Here is a 14448-nt window from a genome sequence, read left to right as displayed (position 1 = left end):
TGAAAAAAACACGATTTGTCGTCGCCATTTTGTTTATAAAAAAAGTAGCACACTATCTGTGGACTTTGCATACCTATATTAATAATATATAAGATCTTATAATTCGATTAAAGCAATAAAATTGCTGGTAAATAACCTTTCTTTGTACTTTACTAATGAGACCAACGTATTATAACTATTTTTTTTTCAAAATTTAAAGATTATGCAAAAAAAGAAAAATTTATATTTTGTCGATAAAATATTAAACAAGCATCTCATCTTTATAATCTTTATAAGTTTGATCAATGTATCATGATTATTTTGCTTATTATTGCGATCGTAAATTGTTAATTAACAATTGAATTGTTGCTAAAATATTCGTTTAATTTTCACCGGCTTCTGGAATTACAATCTATACCAAGAAATCTTTGATGTCACTAAGTTATTTAATTATTGATTAATAATTACTTACCTAAAACTTTATTTGAAAATTATAGTTTTTGTTAGGAAAACCCGAATTTTCTGAGGAAAATTTTCGTCGAAGCAAATCGTGAAAAACATATCTCTATGCAGAATTTAATTGCGGTGAATTTTTATTTGGGTGTTTTTGTTGTAAAGTTAAAATCTTCGGAGTTATAGAGCAATAACTGAAAAAATTACGATTTGTCGGCGCCATTTTGTTTATAAAAAAAGTAGCACACTATCTGCGGACTTTGCATGCCTATATTATTAATATATAGGATCTTATAATGCGATTCCAGCAATAAAATTGCTGGTAAATAACTTTTCCATGAATTTTGCTAATTAGCCCAGAGTAATTGTAAATTAGGGAAATAAGCCACAATTCAACTTGAAAAAATGAATTTATTGACGTTTCGACTTCCACCTCGGACGTTGTTATCAAAATACAAAATATTAATAAATTAAACAAAAATGTTGTTGCTTGGTAAAAAAATTCTTCTAATAATTTAATTTATTCTGACTCATTCATATCGGCAATTCAGACATATATAGTATACATTTTAAAGTAGAAGACTTTAAAATTATATTGTCAGTATTTATGAGTTGCGTTCCTGGGACGACTTTATTGAAAGATAGTTCATTCGATTACATGAAATCAACTTTAACTCAAGAATATCTGTCACAAAAAACCATAACATGCGATTTGTCTTTAAAAATTTGTACAGTAAAATTCTCGTGTTAGTGATTCCATAGTAAATCACGATGAAAAACTAGGAAAAAAACTCATAAATTCATTTTTTCAAGTTAAATTGTGGCTTATTTCCCAATTAGAATAGTTAATTACAGAAATGCCACAAAGAAATAGCTTCAGCATAATATGTAAATTAGGGACTAATAATTCTATTCGCGATGTTAAGTCACAATGACGACCTCTCGTGGATTTCGGCGGAATTAGTTTCATGGAGCTTTTTTGATGTCAAATCGTTGTCAAATTTTGAAATTTCAATCGCGCAAAAAAGTATTTATTGTTTATGTTTAAATGGTTTAAATTCATTTCAAAGATACAAATGAAATTTATAAAGATATGAAAAACGTAGGGATCCCTACAAAATTGGTAAGATTGACAACAGTGACAATAAAAAACACAACAAATTCGGTTTATGTAAATTTTCAGAAATATCATGCTTTCCCAACAAATCGATGTATGAGACAAGTAGACCCCTTATCGAGCACACTATTTAATTCAGTTTTATAAAAAAATTACGGGTAGATAATACATATTTACCTACACTTAATACCTACTTAGTTACCAAGGAAAGGTACACTACACACTCTAAAATATTGTCGTTCTCCCTCTCCCTCTCTCATACCTACTTACTTACCACAGAAAAGGTACACTACACATGCTAAAATATTCTCTCTCTTTCTCCTATGGCGCTAAGGCCCAATTCGGGCTCGGGCCTCTCTAAGCATTCACCTCCAAGTATCTCTTTAGTATCGGTTTTCACTTCGTTTATTCACCTCTTTCTTGGGTTTCCTATTGGCCGACGTCCCATCATAGTTCCACTAAGGCTAAGACCAGACGCGATGATTTACGACGCTGTAAGGCTACGGCTCCACGGGCGAGAAATTGACGCTAGCAGTAGCCGTAAAACGAACTTAAGGTTCCGCGGAACGGAATAGGAATAGCCGAACTGTACCGACTACAGGACTTGTGCGTAGTCGGTTTAGTTCGGCTATTCCTATTCCGTTCCGCGGAACCTTAAGTTCGTTTTACGGCTACTGCTAGCGTCAATTTCTCGCCCGTGGAGCCTTAGCCTAAGAGCCGTAAAATGAAGCGCGAAAATGGGTCCCACGGTGAGAGTAGTGGATGACCAGACTGAGCTGCAAAATATATCGCAGCAACATCGAACGGGCGCATCTGTGGCGAAAACGAATGGACCTAGTGCAAATTTGTCCAAAAACGTTGTATATACACCTCGTGACACGCGCCGTAATTTACATCCCCGTCTGGCCATGCTTTTTACAGCGCTTACTGCTCTTACGCCGCCATAAATTATCGCGTGTCTGGCCGCAGGCTAAGTGTTCTGTTATTATCCATTCTTATATAAGTTGACATGCTCAGAGCACTCTTTGTATTTTTGCATAATTTGCTATATAGGGTTCTTTGTAATATTGATACAACTGATGGTTGAACCGTATTCTCCACATCTCTTTGCATTTTTGCTTAATTTGCTATAGAGGGTTCTTTGTATATACAGTGATGAGAACGCTAATAGCTGGCAGAATAGCTCAAAAGATGGAAAATATTGCGAAAACAATGCGAAACAAAATATCAAAAACATTGCGAAACAAAAAGAGATGAAACTAGTGGAGGTGGAAATTATCGTTATAAAGGTATTAATTAACATTACATTACATAGTTTCCAACCTCTAGACGTCTGTGACAGAAGTATTTTATAAAATTCTACTGTCACTGTGACAGTTGTCGTACTCATCTGATACGTCTAAAGGTGGGAAACTATGTAATCTAATGTTATTTTAGACGTTTATAACGATAATTTCCACCTCCACTAGTTTCATCTCGTTTTGTTTCGCAATGTATTATGTTTTCCATCTTTTGAGATATTTTGCCGGTTATTAGCGCGCTCATCACTGTATATAATAAAGGGTTGTCTACAGCTATGCCACTTCCCTTCCGTCAGCCAGGACTTCCATTTTTTTCGATCTTCCCAGTCTCCATCTTCCAATCCTTTCTTAGACATGGCTTCGTCGACTTTGTTTTCCAAGATCTTCTCGGTCGTCCGAGAAGTTCCGACTCGGGTTCTTTGTAATATTGATATAACTGATTGAATCTTATTCTCAACATACGATTATCGCGGATAAGTCCAGATATCCTGCTCAGTATCTTTCTTTAAAAAGCATTGATAATGTTTATTGTCTTTTCTGCCATGGTCAAGTTTCATTGTTTCCTTGCCAGTGGCGGATCCAGGGGAGGACGATGGGAGCGATCGCCCCCCCCCCCTCTCAAAATGACGATTATAAAAACAATCATTTATTAATATATTTTTCATAGAAATTGAAGATGCTGAATCCGCCACTGTTCCTTGTTTGTATTAGAGCTTATAGTACGTTCTTTAATGGTAAAATATTGCAAAACCTCTAAGTTTTAAAGAACCGCTTCGATTGACATGAAATTTGGCATACACATAGCTAACAAGTCAAAGAAAAAAAGTGATATTGTGCCGATATGTGCTTTTACCCCGGGGGTGGTTTTCACCCCTTTTTGGGGATGAAAAAATATTTGTCCAAAGTAAGTCCGGAAATGGACAAACTGATTAATTTTAAGTAACTTTTGTTCTATAGAGTTTTTTCACTAAGTCAATACTTTTCGAGTTATTTGCCAGTGGATATCTTCGTTTTTTCAAAAAATAACCACGCTTTTAGACGGTTTTTCACAAATAACACAAATATTAAGTATTTTGTCGAAAGAACGTTCTTAGCAAAAATATAGCCTGTAAAATTTTTTAAAAAGTGGTGTATATATCACGTCTCTACACCTAGTAGAAGCAGAGTTATAGCTAATTAAAAATAGGTTCATATTCGTCAAATTCCAAATGGAACACTTTACTGTGAAATAACCAAAAATGAAGCACATTTCGGGGAAAACTCATTACAACTTATTTAAAGTGTTTAAAAAAAACTTCATTTTTGTTTTATAAAAAAAAATTTCTAGCATCAAAAGTAAACAAGTTACGCTCAAAATAAAAACAGTCTCTTTTTTTTGGTAAAAAAATCGGGAAAATCACTCCCTAATTAGTATCTCAAATGAACTTAATCGTTACGACTTTACAAGTTTCTTGACTCGTGTATGTATTGTTTATATGATCTGTAAGTTTCATCGGTTCAAAGTCCTTATTTTTGAAAGGGCTGTACTTAAAAGGGGTTGAACGAGTCACTGATCACGAATGTATGCAAATTTCGAAACACCAAATCTTAATCAATTTTTGTCTAACAGAAAAACAAAAAAATACATGATATTCAGAAAGGCAATGTTGACTTTTTTTGTTGTTAGTGATTTTTGGTATCTCTAATAATTTTTAAGTTATTTTGGAAAAAAGCATATTTTTCAAAATTAAAATTTTTTCAAAAATAAGCACTTTGAATCGATGAAACTTACAGATCATATAAACACAACATAAGTAAAATAATTTGTGGAGCGGTAACGATTAATTTCATTTCAGGTGATAATTAGGGGGTGGTCTTCCGATTTTTTTTTTGCCAAGACAAAAGGGACCAATTTTATTTTGAGCGTAACTTGCTTAGATTTAATGCTAGGAACTGTTTATAAAATCAGGAATAAAGCTTTTTTAAACACTTTAAAAAAGTTATAATGGGTTTTCCCCAAAAAGTGCTTAATTTTTTGGATATTTCACTTAAAATATTCTATTTGAAATTTGGTGAATATGAATCTATTTTTCATTGGCTATAACTCTGGTTCTACGAGGTCCAGAGACCTAACGCGTACACCATTTTTTTTACTTTTTTACAGGCTATATTTTTTCTAAGAACATTTTTTTCGACAAAATACTTAATTTTTGAGTTATTTGCGAAAAACCGTCTAAAAATGTAGTTATTTTGTTGAAAAATGAACATATTCACTCGCAAATAACTCGAAAAGTGTTGACTTGGCGAAAAAGATCTAAAGAACAAAAGTTACTTAAAATTAGTCAGTTTATCCATTTCCGAACTTATTTTGGAGATATATTTTTTCACCCCCAAGAGGGGGTAAAAGTCACCCCCAGGGCAAAAGCACACATCGGCACAATATCACTTTTTTTCTTTGACATGTAAGCTATGCGTATGCCAAATTTCATGTCAATCCAAGCGGTTCTTTAAAATTTGGAGCAAAAACAGTGAAAGAATGGACTATTAGTTTTATCTACGGCTAGCCTTATTTCTTCCGCATTTTGTTCAAGCTCCACATAAAGTTCTGTGATGGCTATTTATTGCGGTTCATCCCTTTGAGTTGACAGACATTTTTCTTATAACATATTTCGAAAATATTAGTGTCTAGCTTTCTCAGAATCCTTGGTTACCCAACAAGATTTTAAAAATAGCTAAGAAGCATAATCAGAAGAGTAGAGAAAATTGCACAACAAAGGGATCTAGAAATCTCGAAACAGAAACTAGATATATGGTTCTGAGAAGCGAAAATAAAACTTAAGAACCAAAACAGACGAAGGTATGGCAACCATAACAGAGTAGTCCCTGGCCCTTCAGGCGGGGGGTTGCGCTAGAGGCCAACAACCTCTTCCTGTAAAATGCCATATGTTACGGAACCTGAGTTTGTCCTCTACTGTTTTTATGTTGAACTTAATAAATCTAATGTAGAGTAGTACACAGAAGAAAAAATTAACAATTTTGCTAATAATCTTTTTTTTTTTTCAGAAAAAAATGGAGGCGGCCGTTACAATAATTCCGATAATTACTGGGGGCGCTCACAAAATCGTGATGGGCCCAGATATTAAGAGAATGATTTATTTTTTAATCACAAAGACTTGAATTTAATAATTTGCATTAACTGTGAAGTTGGTAATTTATAGTTATTTATCATAGGTAATTTTTTATGACTTACACATGTATGAACACTGTATACTATTTGATCCAACAATAAAATCACAGTGTGAATTTGTCTTTGTTTTATTAAAACAATATATTTTTTACCATTAATGTATTAAGAGTACATAATTGAATTCAAAACAGCATTCGGAAAAAATGATGGAAAGGTATGTATACATGTTTCATAACTTCATGAACCTTGGGAATATGCATGCGCGAAAAAATGAAGCCTGAAAACATTAACTATTTTATACTAAATTCAGTATCCGCTGGGAAGGTTGGCATGGAGAGGATATGACAATGTCGACAGTGCTTCTCATGGTGGCATAATTTGAAAGCCGTCCCCCACGGGCGATATTTCTTTTTCTTCACTATATTTTCTTACCTTAGTAATGAATTTTGTATTTTGACAACGGCACCCGATTTGGGCGTCGAAACGTTAATAAAATTATTTTTTCATTTTAATTGTGGCTTATTTCCCATATAAATAATTAATCTTAGTAATGAAATCCACCTCTTCTTTTCAACCAGATCCTTTGGAAACATGAATCCGGGCGAAACCACATTACCATTTTTATTATACAAAATACAATGGTTCACAAAAGTTCCCAACCTTTGCTTGGTGAATATCACTAAAAAACTATATTTTTCATAGAAATTCAACAAGTTCAGCCCCGGCTTGATATTTTTTTTATGAGATCTGCGGACCGGAAATTAATTTTATTTAAATTATCAAATATGAGCCTTTAAATAACCCACCCCACAATATAATTCCCATTCAAATTTAGTCAATTGTGTTTCATTTATGTAGCAATAAAAGTGAGACACGGATGGCTCACCTGGTCTGGAGTGCAGATTATGTTGTCGATGATTGCTGATTGCTTGTAGGTTCATATTTGACTAAATCAGTGTTTTTCAATCTGTGGGTCGCGACCCCCAAGGGGGTCGCGAAGCCTTACTGGGGAGTCGTCGACTGAAAGAAAACGTTGAGGTTCTTAAAACACAATTTTAGTGGGAAGGATGTGATTGTTTGTTTTTCAAAAGTTTATCAAATTGTGGTACTATTTTTGAAAGGTTACCAATCAAAACATTTTCTAATTGCAGTGTATTTCTTTTTTTAGTTTTAATGTCTACCGTTGAAGAAAATGTCAGTTCACACAAGTATGAAGTGGCGAATTGCACTAATAATTTAAGAGCTTCCCTTGCCAGCTCTGGATATTGGTATTTTATTTTTATCCAAAATACGTCGACACTTTTACGAATAAAATTTTATTTTAAACATGCCGTCATCAGCTAAATTTATAAGACATTCTTTCATTTTTTGTTGACATCAGTCCGATCTATTGATGTGTCCAACAAAGGGTTTAGAATCCATCTACGCCTATTGTCAGCTTCAGAGTGCAACTCTGGAAAGTATGTCAAAAGTTGCTCTTTTAAATTATGCAAGTTCTGTATAATGCAAGGAATGTGAGCCGATACTGCAAAACTTTGGTCTGTGGCATTATCTTCATCAATCTTCTGAACACATGGAAAAGGCTCAAACATTTTGTTTTGCAGAGAGGTTGACCACAAACGAAATTTTGTCTCTTTCTTGAAGGTCCTTGTTCAAATTGTTAAGGTGGCTAAAATATCAGCCAAAATGCTAATTTCAAGAGCCAATAGGGTCAGAAAAACCGTAAGCATATTTAGATTTTGCGCCTTGTAAGAACATCAAGGTGGTATGACACAATGTTAAAATTTATATAGTTTTTAGGTACAGTTACCGTCACTATTTCAAAACCAATCTTCAACTTAGGGGTATGTACGTGAACTGTAAACTTTCTATTTTAATAGTATCTAGTTAAAATTTCCATAGAAAGCAGTAAATTTTTGAAGATATTCTTCTTTAGCGGCGAATCGATTGAGGGTAAAATTTAATTGATCCGCGCGCATGCGCACACCGACAGTATGGTATTAGTTGTTATACGGGCTCTGATTGGGTGTTGAAATTTTGAAATGATCTATCAATAATTGTTCAATATGGAGGTTATCGGTAAACAAAAATATTGTATAATATTAGTTTTTATTGATGTGTGGACAGAAATAAAATCAAATTTATAATTATAGTGACTTTTTAAATAGTTTTGAAAAGCCGCAGGTACGTAATTCTAAATGTTTCAGTTGGAAATACCTAATAGTTTCAATACCTATCTATTTGGAAAATGTAAACAAAATAATGTAGTTACCTATTAGTAGGCAATGCTTTAATTTACATAATCTGATTACGAACAAACTTTCTACAAATCTTCATCTCATATATCGTTTTCTTACTCTATATTTTGTTGTATTTTATTTCGACAAAAATCAAACTAATAATTTTATTAAATTCATATAAATTTATGGTGTAAACGTTTAGTTTGTGTATATTCCCACATGACGTATACGCGAATGTGGTGCAGTTTGAAATGCCGTCAACTTTCGTACGGCGCGGTAGACGTGAAGTGGGTTCAAGTCCCAAGCAAGTTATTATTTTTTTATTTTTTTTTATAGATTTTATGATGGTAAGTATATTATTATATAATTTTTTAAGATATTCTTCTTTTTTGAAAGTGGTAGATAAGAAAGTTAGTTTGATTTTTAAATAAAATAAGTACAAATAACCTTTTAAGTATATATACTTCGTTTAAATTACCTATTATATAATAGAAGAATATCTTTTTACGTGCGTACAAAGTACACACACATTCTTTTTTATAACTGTACTTAAAGGAATCCATGTCATAACTTACTTGATAACCTGCCCTAAAATTTGGTTTTGTGTAATAATTTTTGAACTTATGTACAAAATAACTACCATAAATGATTAACTATGCAAAAAGCTTTATTTTAAGCCAAAGTTTATTATCCATACTCCCATAATTTTTAAATTAACTGTACATAAAGATGAAAATTTTAGTTAAAAGCTGCAATCTAGGGATTTTGTTGATATCCGTTACAAGTTGGCATTTTGCTAGTGATAAATTAGTTTGGCTATGGGCTATCACTTAATAGATGAGAAAGTGAGTTCACGTGTCATTTAGTAGATGGCAGCAGCGATGTATTAAATGGCGACAGATGCGTGTTTGCCGGATTTTAAAAAAATCTGCAAAACATTGAAAGCGAGTTTTGTAACAATGGAAATACGAATCACGTGGTTTTGTTTAGAAAAGTGGCCCCTTCCCCTCCCAGTAAACATTTTGGGCCTTGTTTGAGTTTCAATCTCAACTACACAGTACACTTAGACAAAGCGAAAACTGCGGGTTCGTTGGAAAAAATATTCCCATGAGATTTTTTTGCATAATCACATTTGTGAGACATCCCAGAATAACGTTCAAGAAGTCGCTCACGCGAAAAGTGGTCCAATTTTTTTAAATCAAATTGCAAAAATCAATATTTTTGGCCTGGACAAAGTTTTTTTTTGGACCATTCTGGACAAAAAAGGTCTCTTAATTTTTCTCTAAAGTTGATTGTTTTCGATTGTAAACAATTTCGTTGATTATAAGCAATTTAAAATTGAAAAAAAAAACGAAAAATGGCGATTTTCAAGACTTAATAACTCGGTTAAAAGTTATTATTATGAAAGTCAGAAAGTGACTAAATGAAAGTTTAAAGCCCCCCCTACAAGTTCCTGAAGAAATGTTTGTCATTATTTTATTACTAAGCTATTATTTTTATGTAACAATAATAAACGACATGCACGTATTAGGCGTCTATGTGAGTGCGAAAGAGACGCCATTCCGGCAGTCCAATCGTGCATCTTACTCGCACTCACATTTACAGCCGCTTCAAAACGATCTTACCGCTCATTGTTAATGATTAAAAATAACAGCTTGGTAATAAACTAATGACACGAATTTCTTCAGGATCATGTAGGGAGGCTAATCTTTCATTTAGTCACTGTCTGACTTTCCTAATAATAATTTTTAACAGAGTTATTAAGTCTTAAAAATGGCCATTTTCGCGTTTGAAAACTATCAACTTTAGAGAAAAATTACAAGAGACCTTTTTTGTCCAGAATGGTCCAAAAAACAACAACAAATTTTTCGGATAGAAAATATTGATGTTTGCAATTTGTTTAAAAAAATTTGGACCACTTTTCGCGTGGGCGACTTCTTGAACCTTACTCTGGGGTGTCTCACGAATGTGATTATGCAAAAAAATCTCATGGGAATTTTTTTCCAACGAACCCGCCGTTTTCGCCTTGTCTAACTGGGTATCTGATTGCAAAATCAACTGTACTATGCCAATGGCCATTAATTGTTGAGACATAGACAAAACAGTATTGTGTATTCATCGATTAATTTATATCAGTACATTTAAATATTTCCGTAAGTAAAAAAAAATATATTAAAATTTACTGGAGTAATAATTAGATAAACCGATATGCGGACGATACAGTCGTACTTGCCAGCAGTATCGATGAAATTCAGAAACTTATAGGCAGGGTACAAAGAGCGAGTGAAGAAAGAGGACTTAACCTCAACATAAATAAAACAAAATGGACGCTGGTGAGCAAAAGCAAAACTGAAAAACCTGCCAGGCAATTGAAAATAAAAAAACCAATTATTTCAACACGTAGTATTTATACCTTGGAACAGTGAGCAAAAGCAAAACTCAAAAACCTGCCAGGCAATTGAAAATAAAAAACCAATTATTTCAACACGTAGTATTTATACCTTGGAACAGTCGTCAACTCGAAATGGGATCAAACAACCGAAATGCGATGTCTTGCTGTATGGAGCAGAGGGCTAGACAATAACGGAAACAGTAACGAAAAAGCTAGAGCAACGAATACACTAACGACGTTACCAAACTTTAACCAGACGTTAACGTCGTTGATGTATTCTTTGGCTAGAGGTATTCGAAATGTGGGTGTACCGACGTATCCTCAAAATATACTGGACGACACACACCACCAAAGTAGTGGTATTGTGCCGAATGGAAAAACAAAAAGAAATCTTTTCACAAGTAAGCAACGGAAACCTGAATAACTCGATCATATTATGAGACATGATAAATATCGTTAACTGCAACTGATAATACACAGTAAAATAGAGAGCAAACGTGGACCCGGAAGAAGAAGACTTCAAAAACTTACGCCAATGGTTTGGACTAACATCGATCGAGTTACTCAGAAACGTCGTAAACAAAATTAAAATTGGTATGATGATAGCCAATGTCTGCAACGGACAAGGCACATGAAGAAGAAGAAGAACAATTAGAAATGAGATCTTCTTCTTCTTACGGTGCCTATCCGTTTCGGATGTTGCCAATCAGCATGGCTATCCTAACTTTGCTTGCTGCTATTCGGAATAGTTCGGTTGTCGATATATTGAACCAGTTTCTCAGGTTTTGAAGCCAAGATATTCTTCTTCTCCTTGGTCCCATCTTCCCAAATAATTTGCCCTGAAGAATGAGTTGCATCAATCTCTGTTCATTCCTCATAACACGGCCAAGATATTCTAGTTTGCTGGCTTTGATGGTGTTAATTTAATAATCTCGCATTCCTTGCCCATTATACGTAGGACCTCAACATTAGTCACACGATCCATCCACGAAGTTCTTAAAATGCGTCTGTAATACCACATCTCGAATGCCTTGAGTTTTCTTAAAGAAGCTTCGGAAAGTGTCCAGGTCTCTACTCCGTATAATAATGTAGAAAATACAGAACATCTGACGGTAGAGATTTTGGTACCAAGTGGTAAATCGTGACTTCTGAAAAGAGACTTCATCATTATGAACACTTATCTCGCTTTCCCTATGCGTTGTTTTTAAAACGTTTTATGTATGTATATACTTGGCTTGGTCTGTGTCACGGTCTCCGCAAATTTTGTAATCCATTTTAAAAATAGTTAGGCTACCTAGGTACCTTAAATTTTCAGAATAGCTTAGAAGTAGCTTACAATGCAATATTTAACGGCTATTATACAGGGTGATTGATTAGTGGGGTAAAGCTCCGTCGATCCGTTATAGTAATGGATAGCGATAAAAGTTAATAACAAAAATTGTAGCCAACTTTGAGCTTCACATTACAAAATTAGTTAGAATGTTACAGGGTGTTCGATAACAGTGGCAGATCAAAGTTATGTTTTTTTAAATGGAACACCCTGTATTTTATTTTATATTCGAAATCTTAACTTCTCCATTACAAAAATATAATGGTTTGGTATGTTACATTAGGGTATTTACAAGTTATAACCAATTTTATATCGTCGGTATACTGCGAAAACCAGGTAAATGCCGAAATACCGAAGCCGAGAAAAAACGTTTTTAAAGTTTGGTGCTTTATTTTGAATTAAGAGGACAACTTGTGTTTGATATTCGGTATTCGAGTGAAAAATGCATATATCAGAAATGATATTCTATCATTAGTTTGAAAAAGTTAAGACACCTAGCTGATTAAACCTAAATTAAAGATGGAGATGCGGTCACTTACCTGGTTTTACCTGTAAATCTAAATTAATCAGTTACCCTTAAAATAACACATTTATAACAATTATAATAAACCAAATATAATATTTTGTAGTTTTGTGATCGGAATATGAGGCTTTAACTAGTTAATAGCAATGTTGTTAAGGGATTAGTAGATAATTATAACATTTAACTGGTTTTCCCTGAACGTTCTATTCAGAGCTGTTTGTAGTTAAGTATATGGATATTATTTACATAAATGATAGGCAGTTTTATATAAAAAAACAAATTCATTTTGAACGTGTTATAGATACAAGAAAATAATATTACTATGCGTATAACTCGTCAGATTAGTCACTGAAAACAGGATCTGACAAGATGCCATTGGCATCGTAAAATACGATTCCACCTGTTATATTCCTCCGGTATCACTCCCTTATCAAATAGCTGTAACAAATTGCTGTTTTTTGCTATGCTAGTTGGCTAAGTTCTATCATAAAGTTACTTAAGTTTTTATCGACTAACATAAGCATGCTTATGTTAGTTAATAACCCAGCTAGCTTTTTTTTTGTTGACTGCCGTGCAGTATCAATAAGGAAATGAAGCTTGGTGACGCGTCATAATTGAAATGGATTCTGTTTGTCCCTTCTTTCACGAATCTCATCTTTTTATCTTTAACCACATTATGTTTTCGCCGTTTTGGTCTTTTGTTCGGTTTTTAATTAGTGTGTGACAATTTTTTTAAATCATAAAAGTCGTAGTACCTATTTAAAATCTTTACACTTGTATGGTTCTATACATACTTTTTTATCACTGACCTTGACATTTTTAGTTTCCCTTGCATTTTGAAAAAACAGTAATCTGGCATACCATAGATAGACCTGATTTCTAGCGGTTTAGATGCTGCTAAGTATAGAGTCAACTTCCATACAAGAATGTGCCGACTCTAAAAATTTATGTTACGATACTGTCCTCCGCAGGTATAAGAAAATACACTTATTTCACTTGCTTAATATTCTGGGACACATTTTGATAAGTAGTTGAGTATAATGCTTTCTATTTCAGAACTTCCTCGTCTACCGTTAATTTCTGACCAAGCAAAACGGTAGCTACATTTGGTGATGCAGCTTCATTTACACACAAATTGTAGACCCATAATTTTTGGGAAGAATATATTAATTGCCCAGTTAATCTGGAATCTGTAGTATAGCCTGTAGATCGAAGGTGATTGAAACAAAATTCCGTTGTTGATTAGAGCTTTTCTTATCATTTCGTTCTTCGAGATCCCATACTTCTTTTTTTTCTAATGTTGTCTGTAACTGTTTTCTAAACCCGATTTCTTAGTTGTATTAGCCATATCGTAATATGATAGGGCTAATAAATATTATTTATTACAAACTAAACATTGATCTTATTTAGGATAAAAAAAGCTTAAATTATAGTCGTTCGTTAGAAAATATTCTTCGGTATGTAATTTCGCTAATACCTTCCGGTTTCTTCAGCTGACAAACATTTATATAAAGAAAGTTGATACATTTTCCTTATACACAAATTCTGTCCAAATATCTACGCTTCGAACTTTGGCGAATATAATGTGGGACCATGGTTGGAAAATACTCGAGAGCCTTCACAATTTTTCGGTTTTCATTGCTTGTTTTATTTGGCAGTACAGTAAAACCTCGATATAACGGACTAATTGGGGGGACGGTATGTCCGTTAAAGCCGAAAGTCCGTTATATAAAAATAGATTTAAAATCAATCAAATTTTTTTGAAGTTATACTTCTTTACCGGCGATAGAGGGTGATTTTTTTATATGTTAAAACCTATCAGCCCGGCGCATGCGCATTATAACTTTGTTCTGATTGGATGTTCAAATGACATGTCAAAAATTATCCGATATGGCAGCTGTGGTTTGGAGGTAAAGGTAAAGGTAAACAAATGTATAATATATTAGT

General features: G+C 33.5%; 1 protein-coding gene across 1 annotated transcript in view; it reads left to right on the top strand.

Annotated features, from left to right (window-relative positions):
- Positions 1–6132, top strand: part of LOC126888874 (TAR DNA-binding protein 43-like) — a 56014-nt gene extending 49882 nt beyond the window's left edge. The window contains exon 6 of the mRNA XM_050657300.1: positions 5893–6132. Within this exon, the coding sequence (XP_050513257.1) occupies positions 5893–5972 (80 nt within the window). The 3' untranslated portion in view covers positions 5973–6132. The remainder of the gene's footprint in view (positions 1–5892) is intronic.
- The last annotated feature ends 8316 nt before the right edge of the window (positions 6133–14448 follow it).

The sequence above is a fragment of the Diabrotica virgifera genome, chromosome 7 (assembly GCF_917563875.1).
Source record: "Diabrotica virgifera virgifera chromosome 7, PGI_DIABVI_V3a".
Taxonomy (NCBI): domain Eukaryota; kingdom Metazoa; phylum Arthropoda; class Insecta; order Coleoptera; family Chrysomelidae; genus Diabrotica; species Diabrotica virgifera.
Note: the sequence above shows the minus strand (reverse complement) of the source record. Positions and strands in the feature narration are given on the sequence as shown.